Source organism: Canis lupus, chromosome 12, assembly GCF_011100685.1.
Source record: "Canis lupus familiaris isolate Mischka breed German Shepherd chromosome 12, alternate assembly UU_Cfam_GSD_1.0, whole genome shotgun sequence".
NCBI lineage: Eukaryota > Metazoa > Chordata > Mammalia > Carnivora > Canidae > Canis > Canis lupus.
This window is the reverse complement of record NC_049233.1, coordinates 40,336,197-40,354,562: the sequence shown is the minus strand read 5'-3', so window position 1 is coordinate 40,354,562 and position 18,366 is coordinate 40,336,197. Positions and strand designations below refer to the sequence as shown.

At 40.4% G+C, this 18,366-nt stretch overlaps 1 protein-coding gene across 3 annotated transcripts in view; it reads left to right on the top strand.

Annotated features, from left to right (window-relative positions):
* HMGN3 (high mobility group nucleosomal binding domain 3) overlaps positions 1–16,127 on the top strand; it is a 32,068-nt gene extending 15,941 nt beyond the window's left edge. Inside the window, exons 2-7 of one of the 3 annotated variants that reach the window (XM_038554583.1) lie at positions 4,244–4,294; positions 10,976–11,005; positions 13,626–13,676; positions 14,999–15,112; positions 15,233–15,332; positions 15,645–16,127. In XM_038554583.1, coding sequence (XP_038410511.1) covers positions 4,244–4,294; positions 10,976–11,005; positions 13,626–13,676; positions 14,999–15,112; positions 15,233–15,332; positions 15,645–15,658 — 360 coding nt within the window. In that variant the 3' untranslated portion in view covers positions 15,659–16,127. The other 2 variants (XM_038554584.1, XM_038554582.1) reach the window with 2 other exon arrangements.
* Positions 16,128–18,366: the final 2,239 nt, after the last annotated feature.

Sequence of the window (18,366 nt, the reverse complement as noted above, 5' to 3'; positions counted from 1 at the left end):
ACTATAGTTTTACTACAGCATATTTCATTGGATTCATTTGTTTTGCTTCCAGCTTGTTCCTTGGCATAAGCTTTCAATCTGGAGACTCATGACTTTAATTTGGGAAAATTCTCAGCCACCATGTCTTTGCCTTCCTACTAGTACCTCTGTTCTTCGGCTTCTGAAATGTCTGTTAGGTGTATGTGGAGCTTCTCAACTAACCACTCTTGTATGCTAACTTCTCTTGTATAGTGTCCATTCCTTTATTGCCCTTTGTTGCATTCTGAGCTAATTCCTCAGCAGTCTGTGACAATTTGTTATTTCTTGTCCCTCATCTAGAATTTATGTTTTGAGGGTTTTTTCTTTTTTATTTCAATGAGCCTAGTTTTATTTTCTGATTTGCAATTCAAAAAAAAGTTCAGCTACCTGTTGATTTTTGCCAAAGTTCAGGCCTTCTTGGCTTCTTGATACTTTGTCCCCATCTGGTCACCAGGTGTTCAGTAATCCACCTTCCTGCTGACTTGCCCTCAGATCAGCTCTTAGTGATACTCCAGACTTCTAGAATCCCTGCTGTGCCTTCCATCTGGCTACCATGTATGTCTGCCACACTGTTGCTGGCTCTCAACCCACTGCCCTTGCCACTCGGGTGCTAAAGGAGCCTCATATATATAAATGAGACCTTTTGTTTAACTATGGCTCTCTGTCTACCTTCTTGACCATTCTGGGTTCAAACTGGATTAGCACAAGCCTGCTTTGTTCTGGGAAATGAGAAGAGAGCCCTTCTGCCTTTGAGTTCCTCAAATCCCATTGGATTCAACTTATCCTTCCCATCAGCCCACTAGAAGGTTGAAGTATGTCTGAGATCATTGATGTACGACCCCTATCCCCATTTATTCTTCACAATCCTTGGCACAAAAACTTTGGGCTTCTGTTTCAATCCCTTCATACTGTACCCTCCTTCTTGTCTCCAGCCTCATGGCTAAGTGTTAATGGTGGACAGGGTGTGTGGTAAGATAGCCTGAAATGTTAATTCCTTCTGAAATTACTCCTTGTTACCCTGTTCAACAAAAGCAGATGACAAGGTTACATGGGAATCTGAATGTGCTCACTTTTAAGATTCTGTTGAATATAATTTGATATTTGGTAATTTAAAGACTCATTAAGATACATATTTCATTGTATAATATCTGTATAACAACACACCGTCTATGAAATGCTCTAACATCTCGCTTGGTCTTAAGCATGACACTTGGAGTTCAGTGTGATTATCATCTGTCATTCATAGATGAAGAGACTGAACCACTGATCAAATCACTGGCCCAGATCACAACAGCTCCTACGTAGGAGCAACTCAAGACCATGTCCTGACCTGCATTCATGTTATAGTACCACACTGATCCCAGGGTAAAGATCATTTGGCTTGTTTCTGACTAAATGTAGTATGTGCTTGTTAATAGAAAGCCCTTACAGAGAGATTGCTGGAGAAACCAGCTTTGCCTTGAATTGTAGCTCTTCACATTTCCAGTCTTCATTCATCTGAAGCCATTAACATTCTCATTCTACCTGCTTTTTGTGTGTGTGGCATTTTTCCAGGTTTCTTTTTTTCAGTAATTTATATCTGAGATCACTGTTTAAAAAGGGATCTCTCCATCATATTGCTGTCACTAATCCACTGCATAGAAAAATATTGAAAATTATGTCATTAACACCCATTTTTTGACTTTTTTTAACATTGGAATAACTGTATGCTGCTTCTTTAAAAATGCCTATCAGCTACAGTAAGAAGGTACCCCAGCTTGAAATCGACCAGCTGGCCTACCAGCTATGAATGAGAGCCCAGCACTTCTTGACAACAGAGGGTCTCCTTTATGACCAGAAGGGTCGAGCTTCTAGCATGGAATTGAGCTGAGCCAAATGGTCCACATAGGGACCATCTTCGTATGCTCTCACTTGCTAAGATTTTGCTGTCTCCAACTTGGCTGGCTACTATAGCAAGATCTGTGATTTAGAAATTCCTGTGCAAGAGAGTGGGGAATAGAAAAGAGAAGTTCTGTTTTCCTTCATGATAAAGAAGGTTTCAGGGAAGAGGGAGAAATGGTTGATTTGGGAAACAAGAACTCCATGAGAGGCTCCTGGGTGGCTCAGTTGGTTAAGTGTCTGACTCTTGGTTTTGCTTCAGGTCATGGTCTTGGGGTCCTGGGATCAAGACCCGCTTTGGGCTCTGCGTATTTTTTTTTTTTTCTCAAAAAATTGAACACAAATAAACCAGTTTTTTTTTAAGCATCCAAACATGAAGACTATATAAATATTAACATGTAATTTATCAACTTAAAGGAAAAATGTTTATGAATTAGCCACAGTTCAGAGTCGTGAATTTTGGCACTTAAATTTTAAGAGAGTTGTGGGCAGCCTGGGTGGCTCAGCGGTTTAGCGCCATCTTCATTCAGCACGGGTGTGATCCTGGAGACCCGAGATCGAGTCCCAGTCCCAGAGAGTCTGCTTGTCTTTCTCTCTCTCCTTCTGCCCATCCCCGACTCGTGCACGGGCATGTGTGTGTGCTCGCTCTTTCCTTCTCTCAAATAGATAAATAAATCTTAAAAAAGAAAGAAAGAACTCTATGAATGTACAGGGTTCCAGAGCAAGGTGAACTGACAGACTGTGGTGAATAGGCAGCCCTCAGGGAGAACTGAAGGTTTACTAGGTCGTCTGCCTTGAAGAAGAGCTTTTGACTTCCTAAAAGACTTTACATACTTCTGATCTGTTTTACATGTTATTTTATAATCTGAGTTTTTAAATTTTTCATTATTTTATGTGGACTTTCTATGTATTCACATAGCCTATTTTTTGATCCCATGGCATTAATAATTACATAGTTTACTTAAATATTTCTCTATGATTTACTGTGTGAGTTGTTTCCAGTTATTCTGTATTAGAAATAGTACAACTAAAATGGTATTTTTAGTCTTTCTTTGAGTCTTCGTTCCAAAATGGAATTACTGGATCATTTTATAATTAGTCCTGTGTGTCTTTCTCAGATTGCCAGTTTGTTCTTTGAAAATATATTAATTTGCAGTGTCACCAGGCCCACCAAACAGTGGGTTTTGTGATCTTTAAAATTTGTTTCTCATTTTATCAGATGAGGCATTTACCGCAGAGCTGTTTGTTTCATTTTGCTAAAGCCAAACATTATGCCAAATGTCAGTTTGCTATTTGTATTTTTTCTCTTGGAAACTCTTCATATCTTCTGCACACGTTGTGTTATAGAGACTGGGTATTCACCTTCCACCTTTATGTGGTTTTGAAATGTGTGAAATACTTTAATTTTCTAACTAGCCTTTAGCCAGTAAAAATATATTGGGAGGGCAGTCCGGGTGGCTCAGCGGTTTAGTGCCACCTTCAGCCCAGGGCATGATCCTGGAGACCCAGGATAGAGTCCTGTGCCAGGCTCCCTGCATGGAGCCTGCTTCTCTCTCTGCCTGTGTCTCTGCCTCTCTCTCTCTCTCTCTCTCTCTCTCTCTCAGGAATAAATAAATAAAATATTTAAAAAATATATTGGGATATGCAGCATGTCACATAAATCTAGGGATATTTTTCCCATAGTTGTAGTACTCTATAAATGAGTCCAGTTTGAGCTGTCACCAGAGTGGGCAGGTGCTGCTCCAGGTTGGTGGGTCAAAATCAGGAAACAAATCAGCCGGGGTGGCAGGATGTTTGGCTGTCCTGCCAAGGCTGAGAATTTGGTAGAGATGCTGGAGTTGATAATGGAAGAATAATAATGCATGACACATTTGTCAAGTCACATCAAGAAGTGGGCTAGAAATCAAAGCGAGGCACGTATGGGACAAAATATGCTCAGGCTGGGCTTTCTTAGCATCCTGCCTTCATCTTAGAGAAACAAAGTGAGTGGAACATGTGGTGGATTTCTGGCACTACTGCCACTGGCTGCTGGGTCCCTGCTCTGTTCTTTAACTAGTGGTGGAATCATCAGAAATCAATGAAAATTGCTTAGAGTGAATGCACATTAAGAATAGGGGTTCATATCAGTTCTTGCACCACTGCTATTTTAAAATTAGAGCAGTTATGCAGATAAATGCTGAGTGTGTGTGTGTGTGTAAAATGTATCCTCTTACAAACTTACTTCTTCTCCATAAAATATCTGTTGACTTATGTGATCCTGAGAATAGATATAGCTATTTTTTTCAAACCTGCCTCGAATGTGTGCTTTCCCATTTAAATACAATTCACTGAAATATTTTCTTTCTAGTCTCCAGAGAATACAGAGGGCAAGGATGGATCCAAAGTAACTAAACAGGAGGTAAGTGTATCTTTGACATCCTGAATTTAATGTTTTTAACTGGAATTGTTTAATATTGTTGGGATTGTCTCCATCTGAATGAATACAGTTCTGAATAAGGTTGTTGAGACAACGTAAACCAGAGATAAGAGTGTCACTGTGTTGTGTCTCTTGGCCTCTTGGCCGAGGTAAATTTCAGTTGAGAACACTGATGCATCCTTTTCCACTTACTATGTTGTTTATGTTTCCACCTGTCGATCCTGCTATCTGTTCAAGTGGATACTGAGAATTCCTTCTGGGCAAAGAGTGAGATAATAGGTAAATTCATCAAGGAGAACAAAGTCTGCCTTTCACTGCAAGGAAATGAAAGACTGTTGATAAAATAAATTCTCTGCTCCAGTGAGTGAATTATAAATTTCTTTTTTTAGTTCTGAATATATGCCCAAAAAATGTCATCTCTAAAGTCAAAAATTGTGAAAAGACACACAAAATGACAAAATATTAAAATTTTTTTAAAAAAACAGGAAAATTCTTAGAACTTAGGATAATTAATTAGGTAACAATTCAAGGAAACTGTATTAAAATACAGAAACCTCCAAAGAGCTAAGAAATTGAGAAAGATGATTGTATTTACCTACTGTGGTAATATCATGAACTCCTAAAAGGAGATGGATAAAAAAGTAACAAATTAGATGCTAACTCTGATGACATTCACTTTTAAATAGCTTTACAGTGTGTAGAAAAAACTGCAGCTCTTACCCTTGAACTTATAAGGGGTCATGTGAGAGACAGAAACAGTATCTAGTTACAGATTCTTTGATTGGGTGATTCATACTGTGGTTTAATAATTCGGAGGAGTTTGTCATGATAGAAGCACCCCTCCACAAAATTTGTACAAGGAAATTTGTTCTGCCAAATAGAAAACCTTTTAACAGAATCTGTGACTAAATTAATTTAAAAGCAAAACAAACCTGAAACCAAGGCCCCACCATCCATTTACCAAGCATTCAGTGTTTAACAGTTTGGGAGGTGAAGTTTGTGATCCCATGTCAAGTTTCAAGTTACTAAACAAACGCTAGAATGAACCAAAAAATGATAAATGCATGGATTTTCTTGAAAATGGCGAAATGTAATTTCTAGGACAGTTGGCTAAGTGTAACAAATCTTAATGTAATTTTTAGATTTGGACACAAAATGCATTTGGATTTTTCCTTAGGAGCTGCTATTTAAATTGATCTGTCAGTCATAAAACCTAGAAACCATTACGCACAATAGATCTTGGATAGTGTAAACAGTCTTTCCTATCCTTCTACACAGAGCAGTCAAGCTGGTTAGAATATATGTAAACTATTCTTGCTTATCCAGCTGTCTTATACATATTTTGAGTCTCAGAATTTTAAGTATTTGTGTTATTTATATATTTTATATTTTTAGTATTTTACTTTATATTGTATTTATTCTATTATTGCTAACAAAAATCGTTCCTAGGAAAAACTCTTTCCCTGTCCTTTAAGCCACGACCAGATTAAAACTCATGATTTGTCTTCGGGACATCAACACAACTGTTTGAAAAGTGAAAAGGTCAGTCAGCTAGTGGGTTAGGGTAAGAACTGTCAGACAGTATATTGATTGATTTTTTTTCCCCCCACTGAATTGACTGAATTTTCTAGTTTATGTCATTGAGTATGCACAGGCTTGACTATTGGGAATTGAGATCAGTTACAAAGAGGGATCCTCTTTTGAAAAACCTCTTCCACTGCAGTGATATTTGAAGGGCATAATGCAGAGTATAGCTTTTGGACAATAAGCGACCACAACAATATGTTAAAAGCATTACACTTGGCAGTTTCCAAAAGCCCTTTCGCATTCGTTATTTTGTCTGAGCATTACAATAATCCTGAAATGAGGGCAGAGCACATTCATTCCTTAACAGAAAATACTACGTACCTGTAATATGCCAAGCGCGGTTCTAGGCTCTGCAGATTCCACAGTGAACAAAAGAAGCCAAAATGTCTTCCTTCATGGAGCTTCCATTTTAGTGGAAAAAGAGAATAAAATAATATCGCTGAATATTTGCTATGAAGAAAAATACAGCCAGGAAAGGGAATAATGAATATCAGATAATTGTTTTTTTTTGTTTTTGTTTTTTTTTTAAGATTTTTATTTATTTATTCATGATGGACAAAGACAGAGAGGCAGAGGGAGAAGCAGGCTCCATGCACGGAGCCCGACGTGGGACTCGATCCCGGGTCTCCAGGATCACGTTCTGGGCTGAAGGTGGCGCTAAACCGCTGAGCCACCCAGGGATTCCCCTAGAGAATTGTTTTTAATAACAGATATGCAGCTATTATTATTTCCAGCTTTACTAAAGGAAACAAGTCCTGAGAGAAATACGTTATTTTCCACAGGTGTCGTAACTTTTGTATTGCAGAACCAGGGAAGCTATGTGAGCTTCCTGATTCAAAATCCTCTGTCCTCATACCGCTTTTGTGGTAATCATAAATCTGGTTACCCAATGCCTTTTCTCTGTCCTCTCCATTTCCCAGCCAAGGCTCTAATATCCATCTTTCCCTACTTCCCAGTTTTGCAATAATTTCTACGTGGCTCCTCGTTTGTCTTTGGAAATTAAAAGCAACTTGATTTTTGGCTTCTGTCAGCAACTACACATGGTCCCTGACTTGTGATGGTTTGACTTATAATATTTTGGCTTTTCTGTGGTGCAAAAGCCATACTCATTCAGTAGAAGCCATGCTTTCAGTTTGTTCTTTTCCCAGACTAGCTATATGTGGTATGATGCTCCCCTGTGATGCTGGGCAGTGGCAGTAAGGCTCAGCTGCCATTCAGCCCTGTGATCATGATGGTAAACAACCAGTACGTGTACAACCCTCCTGTACCCAGAAAGCCATTCTGTTTTTCACTTTGAGTATTGCATTCAATAAATCACATGGGATATTCAACACTTTATTATAAAATAAGCTTTATGTTAGATGACTTTGCCCAGCTCTAGGCTAATATTACATGTTCTGGGCACAATTAAGGGAAGCTAGGCTAAGCTATGATGTTTGGTAGGTTAGGTGTATTAAATGCATAAATATTGTAATATTTTCAATATTTTCAACTGAGGATGGGGTTATGAGGATGTAACTCCATTGGAAGTTGGGGAAGATCTGTGCATGGTTAGACTTAGGAGCATTAAGAAATCTTATAAAAATAAACATACTTCCAGATCCCATAAGAATGGCCCATATATTTCAAGCGGTATTCAGCAAAGTCCAAGGACTCTACTTGAATCCAGTTGTCGGTGAACTTTTGTCATAGTGAGTTTAGACCTCCATGTTCTTTTGCAACGAAGATGGTAAAGTAAAAGACTATGTGTCTTTGGGAGTAGCCTTCACCAGAATTTGCTTCAACTCAGAGAATGATCAGTTAATCAAATGCTTATTAAAACATTTCATTGTGCCCAGCAGCTATACCCCACAGTGACAAACCCTCCCATTACTTGTCTCTGTAACTCTTGGTTGGTGACGTGTCATCCTGAAAGTCATCTTTCCTCTTCTGAGAATCACTGTCTTGACCACGTCTCCCAAGGATTCACAATCAACAAGTTGAGAGAAATTCTTAGTGTCTTTTTTTTTTCAGTTGTCCTGCCTAACAGTCTGAGTCTCAAATGAGTACTTAAAATTCTAGTACTTTAAGGATGAAAAAATAGCAATCTAGTCCATTTTATATCCAATAAATACAGTATAATCATTTATAGATTTTAAGGCTGTGAAAGCTGATGGAACTTTCCAGGAAGGTGTTCACACTTGCATGCATAACCATGCTACTGCCTGTGAGTGAAAGGTTCGCCTCAGCCTCCACTATTTGCAATGAAAAAGAAAATCTCTTATGGTGGTTACTGGAAAGGAAAATTTAAGAAAAGTCCTTTTTTTATAGCATAGAAAGAAGAGCTGGTAAATTTTAGACAGAAAGTCATAAAATGATTTTACAGTAGAAGATGTGCTTTTTAGAGACGGTTGATTTAGACAGCCTGGAGAGGCAGACTTTGTTTTTGCATTAATTTCCTGGGCTTTTTATTTTGAAACTCTTGTACTGGGCCTGAATTATAAAAAGATAGGGAGTCCTTTGGATCAGAACGGCTTTTGGGCCCTGCAGGATACTGCTTGCTTGGGTGGGAATATCTCTGGAAATCCCAAAGGGCTCTCTGATATCTGCCAAGATCTTCAGTATGCTCAGGTGTTCACATAGAGAGGAAAGAATTAGAGCACCAGAGTTGGGAAGTTGTGCACATGATTTGGCCCCACTTCAATGAGATTTTATTCATGACGACTACCTGGTGGATAGGAAGGCAGTTATAAGTAGTGGTGAATATGTTTGGCCTCTTATCAGGCCTCCGCCTGGATAGTAATCGGGCAGGGGCCTTACCATGCCTCTCCTCAAGGTCACGCTACTACACATTTCTGGCGCTTACCCATTCTATTCACCTCACCATTTATGGAGGGCCCCTGCTGGGCATTGGAGCTACAGAACTGCAGGAGAAGTCAGCCTTGTGCCATAGGGGTACAGTCGCAATACAGATGAGGTGAACAGTGAGGTAAGGCTGATGTGGTACACATAAGTTGACACTAACTGGAGAGGGATTCAGAGAAGGTCCATTCACCCCTCTTGAGCATAGAGGCTGCCATTTTTTCCCTCTCAGAATGTATCACTCTGATCACTCTTTTGCCAGCTCTGCTTCACTTGGGAGATGATCGGGTAGTCCTTGAGGCCTTATAGAAGCATCAAAGCTGAGCCCTGTTTGGTAATTAGTGGATGCTCCTTTGCTCTTCCGTGCTCGGAGAGCATTTTGAAGGAAGTACAAGTTACCTACTGGCTGCCTGTTTTAACGGCTAATGTTGTCTTTTCTGTGGTGATGATACCCAGTTCATTGCAACTGACTGTTCTGAGAAAGGCATCACAGGATTTGGGTTCTGGTTCCCTGTGACTCATGGGTGCATTGTCATGAATACACCCATGGTAATCCTAGGAGACACCATGGTATTTCCTATGGAGCATCTGATACAGGCATCCCTCCCATACTAGGCATCAAGCTGTACATCCTCTTACCCCGTGCAGTGAATATATCACGGCCACCACTTCACCGGCACCGTCTCCCAGTCCCTTCACATTGTTTTAGCTGGCCATAAGTCCAGCTCTGATTTTTTTGCCTTGAGACCCCAGGGTTAAAATTATTCATGGAGGCTCTGGCCCTTCATTTCCTTCTGTAGTTTAAAGAAAGATGAGTTTCGCTTCCTCTGGCTATTTTCAGGAAGCAAGTTCTTAGATGTGAAGATGGCAAGAAATATTTCTTCCAGTTTGGCCTGACCAGCTGACCTGGCACTGACCTAAGTACAGCTTCAAGAATTCCATAATTCTTTGCAGTTGTGGCACGGATTCCTGCTGACCTCCCTAAAAAAATTTGAAACATTTAAGCTATGGTAATGAGGCAAAGTCTGTATAAGGCAGCAAGAATTAGGGGAAAGATTGAGCTCATTTTTTAGGCACATCCTTTTGAGAATCTACTATATGTTAGGTGGTACATACACTGTTCTGCCAGAGAGAACAGTGAGTACAACAGACAAAAAGTACGGAGAATTTATTTCTGGAACACTTTTAAAGAAAGGCAGTTGTACTTTCAGAATGTGAAATCCCTTGGGGAGCCATGTTTTGCTGATGGTAAGTAGAATATCAGTTCTGTATGCTTCTTTCTGAAATGCCTACAACAGTTTGGCTATTTTAATTTTCTTTGCAGTTCATTTGCTTAATTTGCACTGCCCTTGAAGAGAAAACATTTCCTGAAAAATACCAAGCTCAACAGAGTTTCCCTAAATTTTCTAAACTTCCAAATTAAAAGAAAAGATTAGCGAACTTTTGGAGCACCTGGGTGGCTCTGTTGGGTAAACATCTGCCTTTGGCTTGGGTCATGATCTTAGTGTCCTGGGATCGAGCCCCACATCTGATCAGAGGGGAGTTTGCTTCTCCCTCTGCTCCTGTCCCTCCCCAATGCTCGTGCTCTCGCTTGCTCTCTCTCTCTAAAGTAAATTTAAAAAATCTTTAGAAGATTAGTGAACTTTTTACTCTGTCTCAATCTTAAACATACACATTCAGCATATAAATAAATATGTGTATTCTGTTACAGGTAAGAGGAAGTCTTTCTTGTTAACTGCCTAATAAGATTTATTATCATCATTCTCCTTTCTAACATAGTAACAAGTCAGGAAACTCCTATTTTTGTTTCTACACAGTTATGTAAGTCTTTTTTGTATTAATTTGTAAGTTTTAGTTCTATTTGTAAAGAACAAGAGTCAGACTGGCACTAGTTCTTAAACAGCCACTCAATGCTCCTGTTGTTCATTTTATCATAAAAGTAGATTATGGGTCAGAACCTAAATTAATCTTCCTGTCTTTTTCTTAACCCACAACACCCTTAATTAGGAGAGGCCATTTCTTTGAACAATGTGTCTACACGTCTGTAGGAAACTTCCTCTTGAGTATTATGGTACACACAACACAGTAAGGCCTTTGAAATATACCTTACTGTGCTCACCTGGAGAGAGAGTAATGGGAGCCATACATTACACTCTTCCAACAAAGTAAGGAATGAATTTTTAAAAATCAACTTGGTTGTCTATAATAAAAATTGTTTTTTCGTTTCCTTTGTAGCCCACTAGACGGTCTGCCAGATTGTCAGCGGTGAGTACTTTAGAATCCCCTGGCTGTTAGTTCTTATGAGTCCATGTTCCCCCTGTTCAGGACAAAGCAGCAGAAGGAGGATTAAGATGTTATGTCCCTTGAGTTTTTTTTATTTCCCTTTTGGAAATTACCCGAATCACAACTTCTAGCAAATGTGACCAGCGTTGCCAAGCAATTCACTTGATCAGATACGTCCATGAAAAGTAGCGGCCAGCTGTGTTACCAAGAACATAACACCCAGGAAGTTGTTGGATATTCCAGATCTCTGCAACAAAAGCAGCACATTAAGCCAAGTCCTACCCTTCTGATTCTACATACAATGTACTAAAGTGGACAACAGTCTCCGTGATACATGCTTCCGTCAGAATGTGGTGGAAGTTATCAGAATCCATGTGCATCATTTCAGAACCATAGAATCTTTGAAAAAGTAATCCACTTGGCCACTCAGAGTCTCCCTCTGTGGGTGAGGCCTGGGGAAGAGAAAGGGGTTAAGGTCATTAGAGCTGGGATGGGCAGGTGTGACCAAGCCTTGGCCATGAAGGTGCTTCAGCCCTTCTCACCGTAGTGTGCTCCTTGCTGGCTCTCATGCTTCTCCTTGCTGCCCTGCTCACATACAGTCCTCATTCTGCCAAGACAGGTGGTCAGCCTGGCTCTCTGCTGCACACTGAGATGTAGGGATAAAGGCATTGGTTTCTTGGCTACCAGGAGCTACTAGCTACTTTGGCCTTTAAGGAAGCATGGATATCATCCTCAGCCAACACCTGTGCAGGCACAGAGTGGGGAATCAATGCAGAAATGGCTATTTAGGGCACTCACAAGTTCAGAAGTATAGCCGAGTTTGAGTTGTGTAAGGCAGTATTTCACCTGAGTCCCAACCTAAGGAAGTAATATTAGAGCCAGCAGAAAGCTTAGGAGCTGGGAGATGTGTGTGTACACAGTTAAACTGGATTCTCCTGAAGCCCCTCAAGATGGTGTGCTCTGTTCAATATTAACTTTCACCGTGGTTCAATAGTTATATTTTAACTTTTGTTAGGCTTAACCGTAGATTATGCTACAAGCCATTGTAGTCCATGGATCTCTAGCCCACTAAGGAAGTAGTGTTTGTAAGGCAAATAAAAACCAAAACTTAAAGCATTTCCTGAGAACCATGAGCCAGCAGTAGAAGCACCTTCCACTGAGATCACTGCCCGTGCTGCTGACACAGAGCCGCCTCAGTGGCCAGTGGGAGCACAGCCTGCAAAACCCCATCCTTTCCTGTCGCATCAAAACACTTGAATGCTGAATCTGGGAGAGGTCTGTCTTACAGAATATACAGAAGAAAACTATTCACTGTAAATTGTGTTGATATAATATGTGAAAGCCTGAAATAAAATCTTTTAAATCCTAAAAACTTAGGAGCTATGCAAGCTGCTGTGTTTGGGGAACAGACTACAGATTTAGGGTGGTAAGATTAATAAACACATCCCTTACTTCTCAAGCCCACTTTTCATTTTTTATTTGAAAAGTCATGTCTGACATCCAGTCTTCTGGAATTACACTGTCTAAGGTTTTCCTTTTTGCCTTGAACAGGGCCAGAGGCAATATGAACCTGAACCACCTAGAGGCATTGGGGAGGAACGTGTATTTTTCTCCAAAGAGGGAGCCCTGGGCAGTGTCTTCCACTTTAAAGCCATTCTCCCTAGTGCTCAGAGAAATGAACACTTATTTTTTTCTAGCTTGATGAGAGAAATATCTGCCCTAAAATAGCTGTGGAAAACCAGAAACTTAACTGACTATCTTCCCCCATGTGCCACCCGGTCTCAAATACTCTGGCAAGCAGAAGAGGGCTGGAGCCCCACATGGAGGGGACCAGGGCCACAGGGCAGGCACTGCTAACAGCAGTGGGGAAGAGAACCACATGACTCGAGAAAAACAGTCACCTAGTGGACTCTTTGGCTAAGTCTAAGAAAAATCTTAAACTTTGGGAGCTAACAGTGGACATTTTATTATCATAATCACATTCTTCATAAAAAGCTCTAGGGGCAAGTGAGCCCAATGTCTGGGTGGGCAAGAGATTCTTCTCTCACCTTGAGCTGGCATTGGAGAGGATGAAAGTAAGAAGAAGCTTGGCTACAGAACTTGAAATCCACATCAGAGGTGGAAGGATGTGGAAATGATTTTGAAATACTTCACAGGCAGCAGTCTTCATTACCGGATGGGTTTTGCCTGCGATTGTGCTGTGATTTCTAGACTGTTGAGAAGGCCAGTGTGACTGAATTCATTGAGTCATTTGGCTGAGGGCCTGAGTCATTCCTCTCGCTGCTGTGCTGTGATCAAAGGAAGTACAGAGACATCAGAGATGGAAGCTTAAACCTGTTCCTGGAGAGCTACTCTGGATTGGGGAATAATGAGTCGGCTTTTAAATCTCACCTGCTGTTCACTTGAGAACCCAGGATGAAAATAGTTATGAAACGCACAGATCTTTATGCTGTTACCTGATGCTGAAAATAGAATGAAATATTTTTACATGAACAGAATCATAGTCAAAATGGACTGTCGTCTTTTGCAGTCTTAATTGTGTTTCTTTTGGTCCTGACGGTTGCCTCTTTCAGTATTTGTATAATTTAATTTATCTTTGCAGAAACCCGCTCCACCCAAACCTGAACCTAAACCAAGAAAAACATCTGCTAAGGTAAGAGGTGCTCCCTCCCCCATGTTGGCCTTTTAAACAATGAATAACTTATAATCCCATATCTACAGATCATCCAAGGAAAGATCACATTTACTGTTTCAGGCTAAATGTACCAACTAGAAAAGTGTCCCCATTGTTACAGTCTTTCTCAAAAGCCATAAAGCATATGCTTTACCAGGAACATGTTTCCCATTTGGTCAGTAAAGGTGAAGAAAGTCAGAGCATGTTGCTCCAAGAAGCCTCATATCCAGGAGGGGTTTGGTAGCAGCACACAGTTCACATGGTGGTTCAGAAAGCATGAGGCTGGGCCCTGGCGCCACAGCCACCAGCAGCTCCAGAGACTTGGGGAAGGGATCTGACTTCCTACAACTGGTCTTAGGCTAGTCTGATGACTCATCATATAATAATTAATACTAGCATATAATTAATATCAGCAAACATTTATGTGGCTTGACTATGCCAGACCCTGTTCTAATTGCTTTTCTTATGAAGCCCTCATATCAGTCCTACACATATCCGGTTTTACAAGCAAGAAAACAAGCACAGAATTATTAAGAAACTTTTCCCAAATAGCTTTTCTGTGCTCTGCCCTTCAGAGCATTGTTGTGAATTATTTGAAACTACGTGCGTTTGGGAAGCGCTGGGTGGCTCAGTCGGTTAAGTGTCTGCCTTCGGCTCAGGTCATGATCCCGGGGTCCTGGGGTCAAGCCCCACGTTGGGCTTCCTGGCCCAGAGGGGAGTCTGCTTCTCCCTCTGCCTCTCCCCTTGCTCATGCTCTCTCTCTCTCTCTCTCACTCTCTCTCTCAAAATCTTTTTAAAAAAAGAACTAGGTGTATTTGTGGCAGGAGTAGATGATTCTGAAGCAGAACTACTTCTTTGGCTTTGTCTTAAAATCAGGAACTTTTCTTCACATAGAGCTTCATTTTCAAGCATTTTCTCAACCTTCTCGTCCCTCTGAGGCCCTCATCCCCTGGCTTCCCTGGCTTCTGCCTCCTTCTTCAGTTACCACTGCTGCTCTCCACGGCAGAACCACTTCTCTGTAGCGAGAGAGGAGGTCCACTGAACAAGTACACGAGGAGAATCATCATTTTTTCCCCCAGAAGAGAAAGTCAGTGGACAGTCTGAGCAGCCCGTTAACATTCTCATAGAGCGTCAGTGTAACTCACCGCAGCCCTGCAGAACTGGCTTCCCCTTCGTCCTGAAAGCCACCGCGTTGGCCATGGTTGCACTCGGCCTTGTGTTTGGACGAGGCCGACTGATTCTCACTGACCGCACACCCTGTCTAACATGCTTTGTCTCCCTGTGCTTTGACCCTCTGTTAGAAAGAACCGGGAACAAAAATTAACAAAGGTGCTAAAGGGAAGAAGGAGGAAAAGCAAGAAGCTGGAAAGGAAGGTACTGCACCATCTGAAAATGGTGAAACTAAAGCTGAAGAGGTACTTTCCATAAATACCTCCCACTGATTGACTCAGTGTCTAAAAAGAAATTGCTCAATGCTTCAGCCGGTGATAGCACGTTCATAATGTCTCTTTTTATTGCCCGCAATGTTATTGCAGATCCACATCTCTCGCTCAACTGTTAATGTCTCAACCTCCAGAGGTACCCCACCCAGCACACTGTCAGTAAAGGGGCAGATTGAAACAGTGAGAGTTAAGGGTACAGTAGAAAATTCTGCATGTTTGCAGTGACTAGAAGCAGATAGTAGTGTGGTGTTTTCTATTAGAAACAGTGGGAGCTTGCAGGTAAAGCTTCTGTGGCTGTTTGAAAAGCAGAAAGCACTAAATGCAGCAAAGTGTTCGCATACTATATTCCTGCCTTGTCTGTTTTACATCCAGAGTTGAAATAGGTTTTGCAATAGAGCTGCTAAAAAACAGGTGTTCAAAGTGTGTGTGTTGATTGGGTGGACTTTTTCTTTGGCTTCTAGTAGCTTTAATAGTAACTGCCTCTCTTTTTTTCCCTTTTTCACAGGCACAGAAAACTGAATCTGTAGATAACAAGGGAGAATGAATTGTCGTGAAAAATCGGGGTTGATTTTATGTACCTCTCGGGGCAACTTTTAAAAGCTATTTTTACCAAGTATTTTGTAAATGCTAATTTTTTAGGATTCTACTAGTTGGCATACAAAAATATATAAGGATGGACATTTTATCTTCTCATAGTCGTGCTTTTTGGAAATTTCCATCATCCTCAAGTGAAATAAATATCAGTTTGATATTGGAAGCTGTGTGTAAGATTGATTCAGCATTCCACCTGCTTGCTTTAAAATTTGAGTCTTGTGCGTACTGTGGTGTTTTTACTGTGCGTATTTAAAATTTTCACGCAGTTTTTCTAGAGCAATAATCAGTGGTGCTTTTGTACCTAGGTTTTATGTGATTTTAATGAAACATGGATAGTTGTGGCCACCTGCTGACTATTTGTGGTTTAAAATAAAAGGTTTTCTTGCCTGCAAAATACCTGCTCCTTAGTAGTGTCTTTACTAAACTTGGGTAATGTTTCATTTTGTTGTTGCAGAACATGTGAAGAATATTTACAGTTTGTGCTATAATGGTAACTAATAAGTCACACAGGCTTATTTCTTAATTGTTGGGCCTTTAAAACTATTATTACTTTAACAAAACCATCTATGAATGCTAGTGTGGAAGAATTAATCTAAAACACCTGATGCCAGGGATGCCTGGTGGCTCAACGGTTTAGTGCCTGCCTTCAGCCCAGGGCATGATCCCAGGGTCCTGGGATCGAGTCTCACATCAGGCTCCCTTCAGGGAGCCTGCTCTTCCCTCTGCCTATGTCTCTGCCTCTCTCTCTCTCTCTCTCTCTCTCTCTCTCTCTGTCTCTCATGAATAAATAAATAAAATATTGAAAAAATAAAACACCTGATACCAGAAGTGGTCAGCAACGATCACCATATAATAAACTTAGTAAAACACTACTTTTTAAAAGGTCTTCATAAACAGAATAGAGTTCTGTTAAACCAGAGCTGTGAAAAACCATAAACTAGGGCTGATCCTTAAAAATCTGTCACTTCCAAAATATACTAAATCACATTTTACTAAAATACTTTCTCATTAGAGAGGACTTCACCACTTTGAAAACTCTTCACCCAGCATGACCATATTTTAGTCTTGCATCAACTGGAGAAAGGAGGTGGCATAGGTAATATCAGAGCTCCTTTCTGGCTAAGAAATAGGGACTTGGATGTATATGCCTTCAGGAATGAGAAAAATCAGGATTCGAACCTGGTCTTTTGAATTTTAAACATCACCTGTCTTGGTCTGTTCAGGCTACTGTAACAAAATACTACAGTTTGGGCATCTTATAAATAAAAGGGACTTTTTTCTCAAAGTTCTGGACACAAGATCTAAGCTTCAGGTGTCAGCATGGTTAGGTGGAGGCCATCTTTCCGCTTCTAGCCTTCCCACTGTGTCCTCCTATAGCAGAAGGGGCTAGGTTGCTTTCCAGAACTTCCTAAGGGTTGTAATTCCATTCATGAGAGCTCCACCCTCATGGAAGCACCTCCCAAATGCCCCATCATCTTGGGGGGTAGGATTTCAACATAGGAACTTGTAAACATTCAGACTATACCAGACCTTCTTTCTGAAAGGACACAAGAGTGCCAGGAACAGAAGAACAACTACTTTGTAAATGTAATTTTTTTCCTACATTCCTGAGAAGTTTGGAGACTGCATGAGCACCCCCAGGAAAGCTGAATTCTGGGGATTCCTCTAAGATGAAGACTTGAATCTTTTAAGATGAAAAGTAGCACTAGCACCTGCACTGCTCAGAGACTTGCAACAAGGCTCTTGTTCCTCAGGGTCTTAGCGTTTATTGGAGGGCTCAGAACTTGTGTCATTATCCCAAGTCTGTTGTGAATCAGCTGCATTTACGGCCATATTATATGCAAAATAATCTTGTTCATAGTTAGTTTTTGGCTTCTGATTATGAAATGTACCTTAATTTGTGTTGGACACACTGAACAAAGGAAAATAGCTGATATCCTGTGAATACTTAAAATATTTTCAGTATGCCACCAGTACACAGCTCAGCTATAGTGCTAGCTTGCTTCCAAATCACAAATGCAGCATAAACTTCACAGGTCTTCTTTTTAAACAATGACAAAAGTGCTACAGGTGATTTTTTTTTAAATAGAGATAATAGTACATAGAGAAGTCAAAGTCCTCCCTTCTCCCATTCTTGTGTCCTAGAGGTAGCACCACACACCATTTTCTCTGGGACTGTGTGTATATATAGTTGTGAATATGCATGCACACACATATCCACATACAATTTTTAAAGGAGAGAATATATACATTCTATTTTGAACTTCAATAAATTATAATTCGAGATAAAAATTATTTCTAATACTGCAGTGCTGCCAATGATACTGCAATAAACATTCTTGTACACAAAGCTTTTGCCTACTTAGATATTTCTACTCAACTAAATAATTTCTTAGAAGTGGAATATCTGAATCAAAGGGAATGTACATTTGACATTTTGACTATTGCCAAAAAGTTGTACCCATCCACTTCCATCAACAGCACATAAATGTCATCTTTTCTTAACCTTTGCCAGCACTCTTATTTTGGTCAGCCTAGTAAATGAAAAATAATGCCTCACTGCTTTAAGTTTAGATTTACCACTAGTAAAATTGAGCTTTTCATATTCTTAATGGTCATTTGAGTTTCTTCTG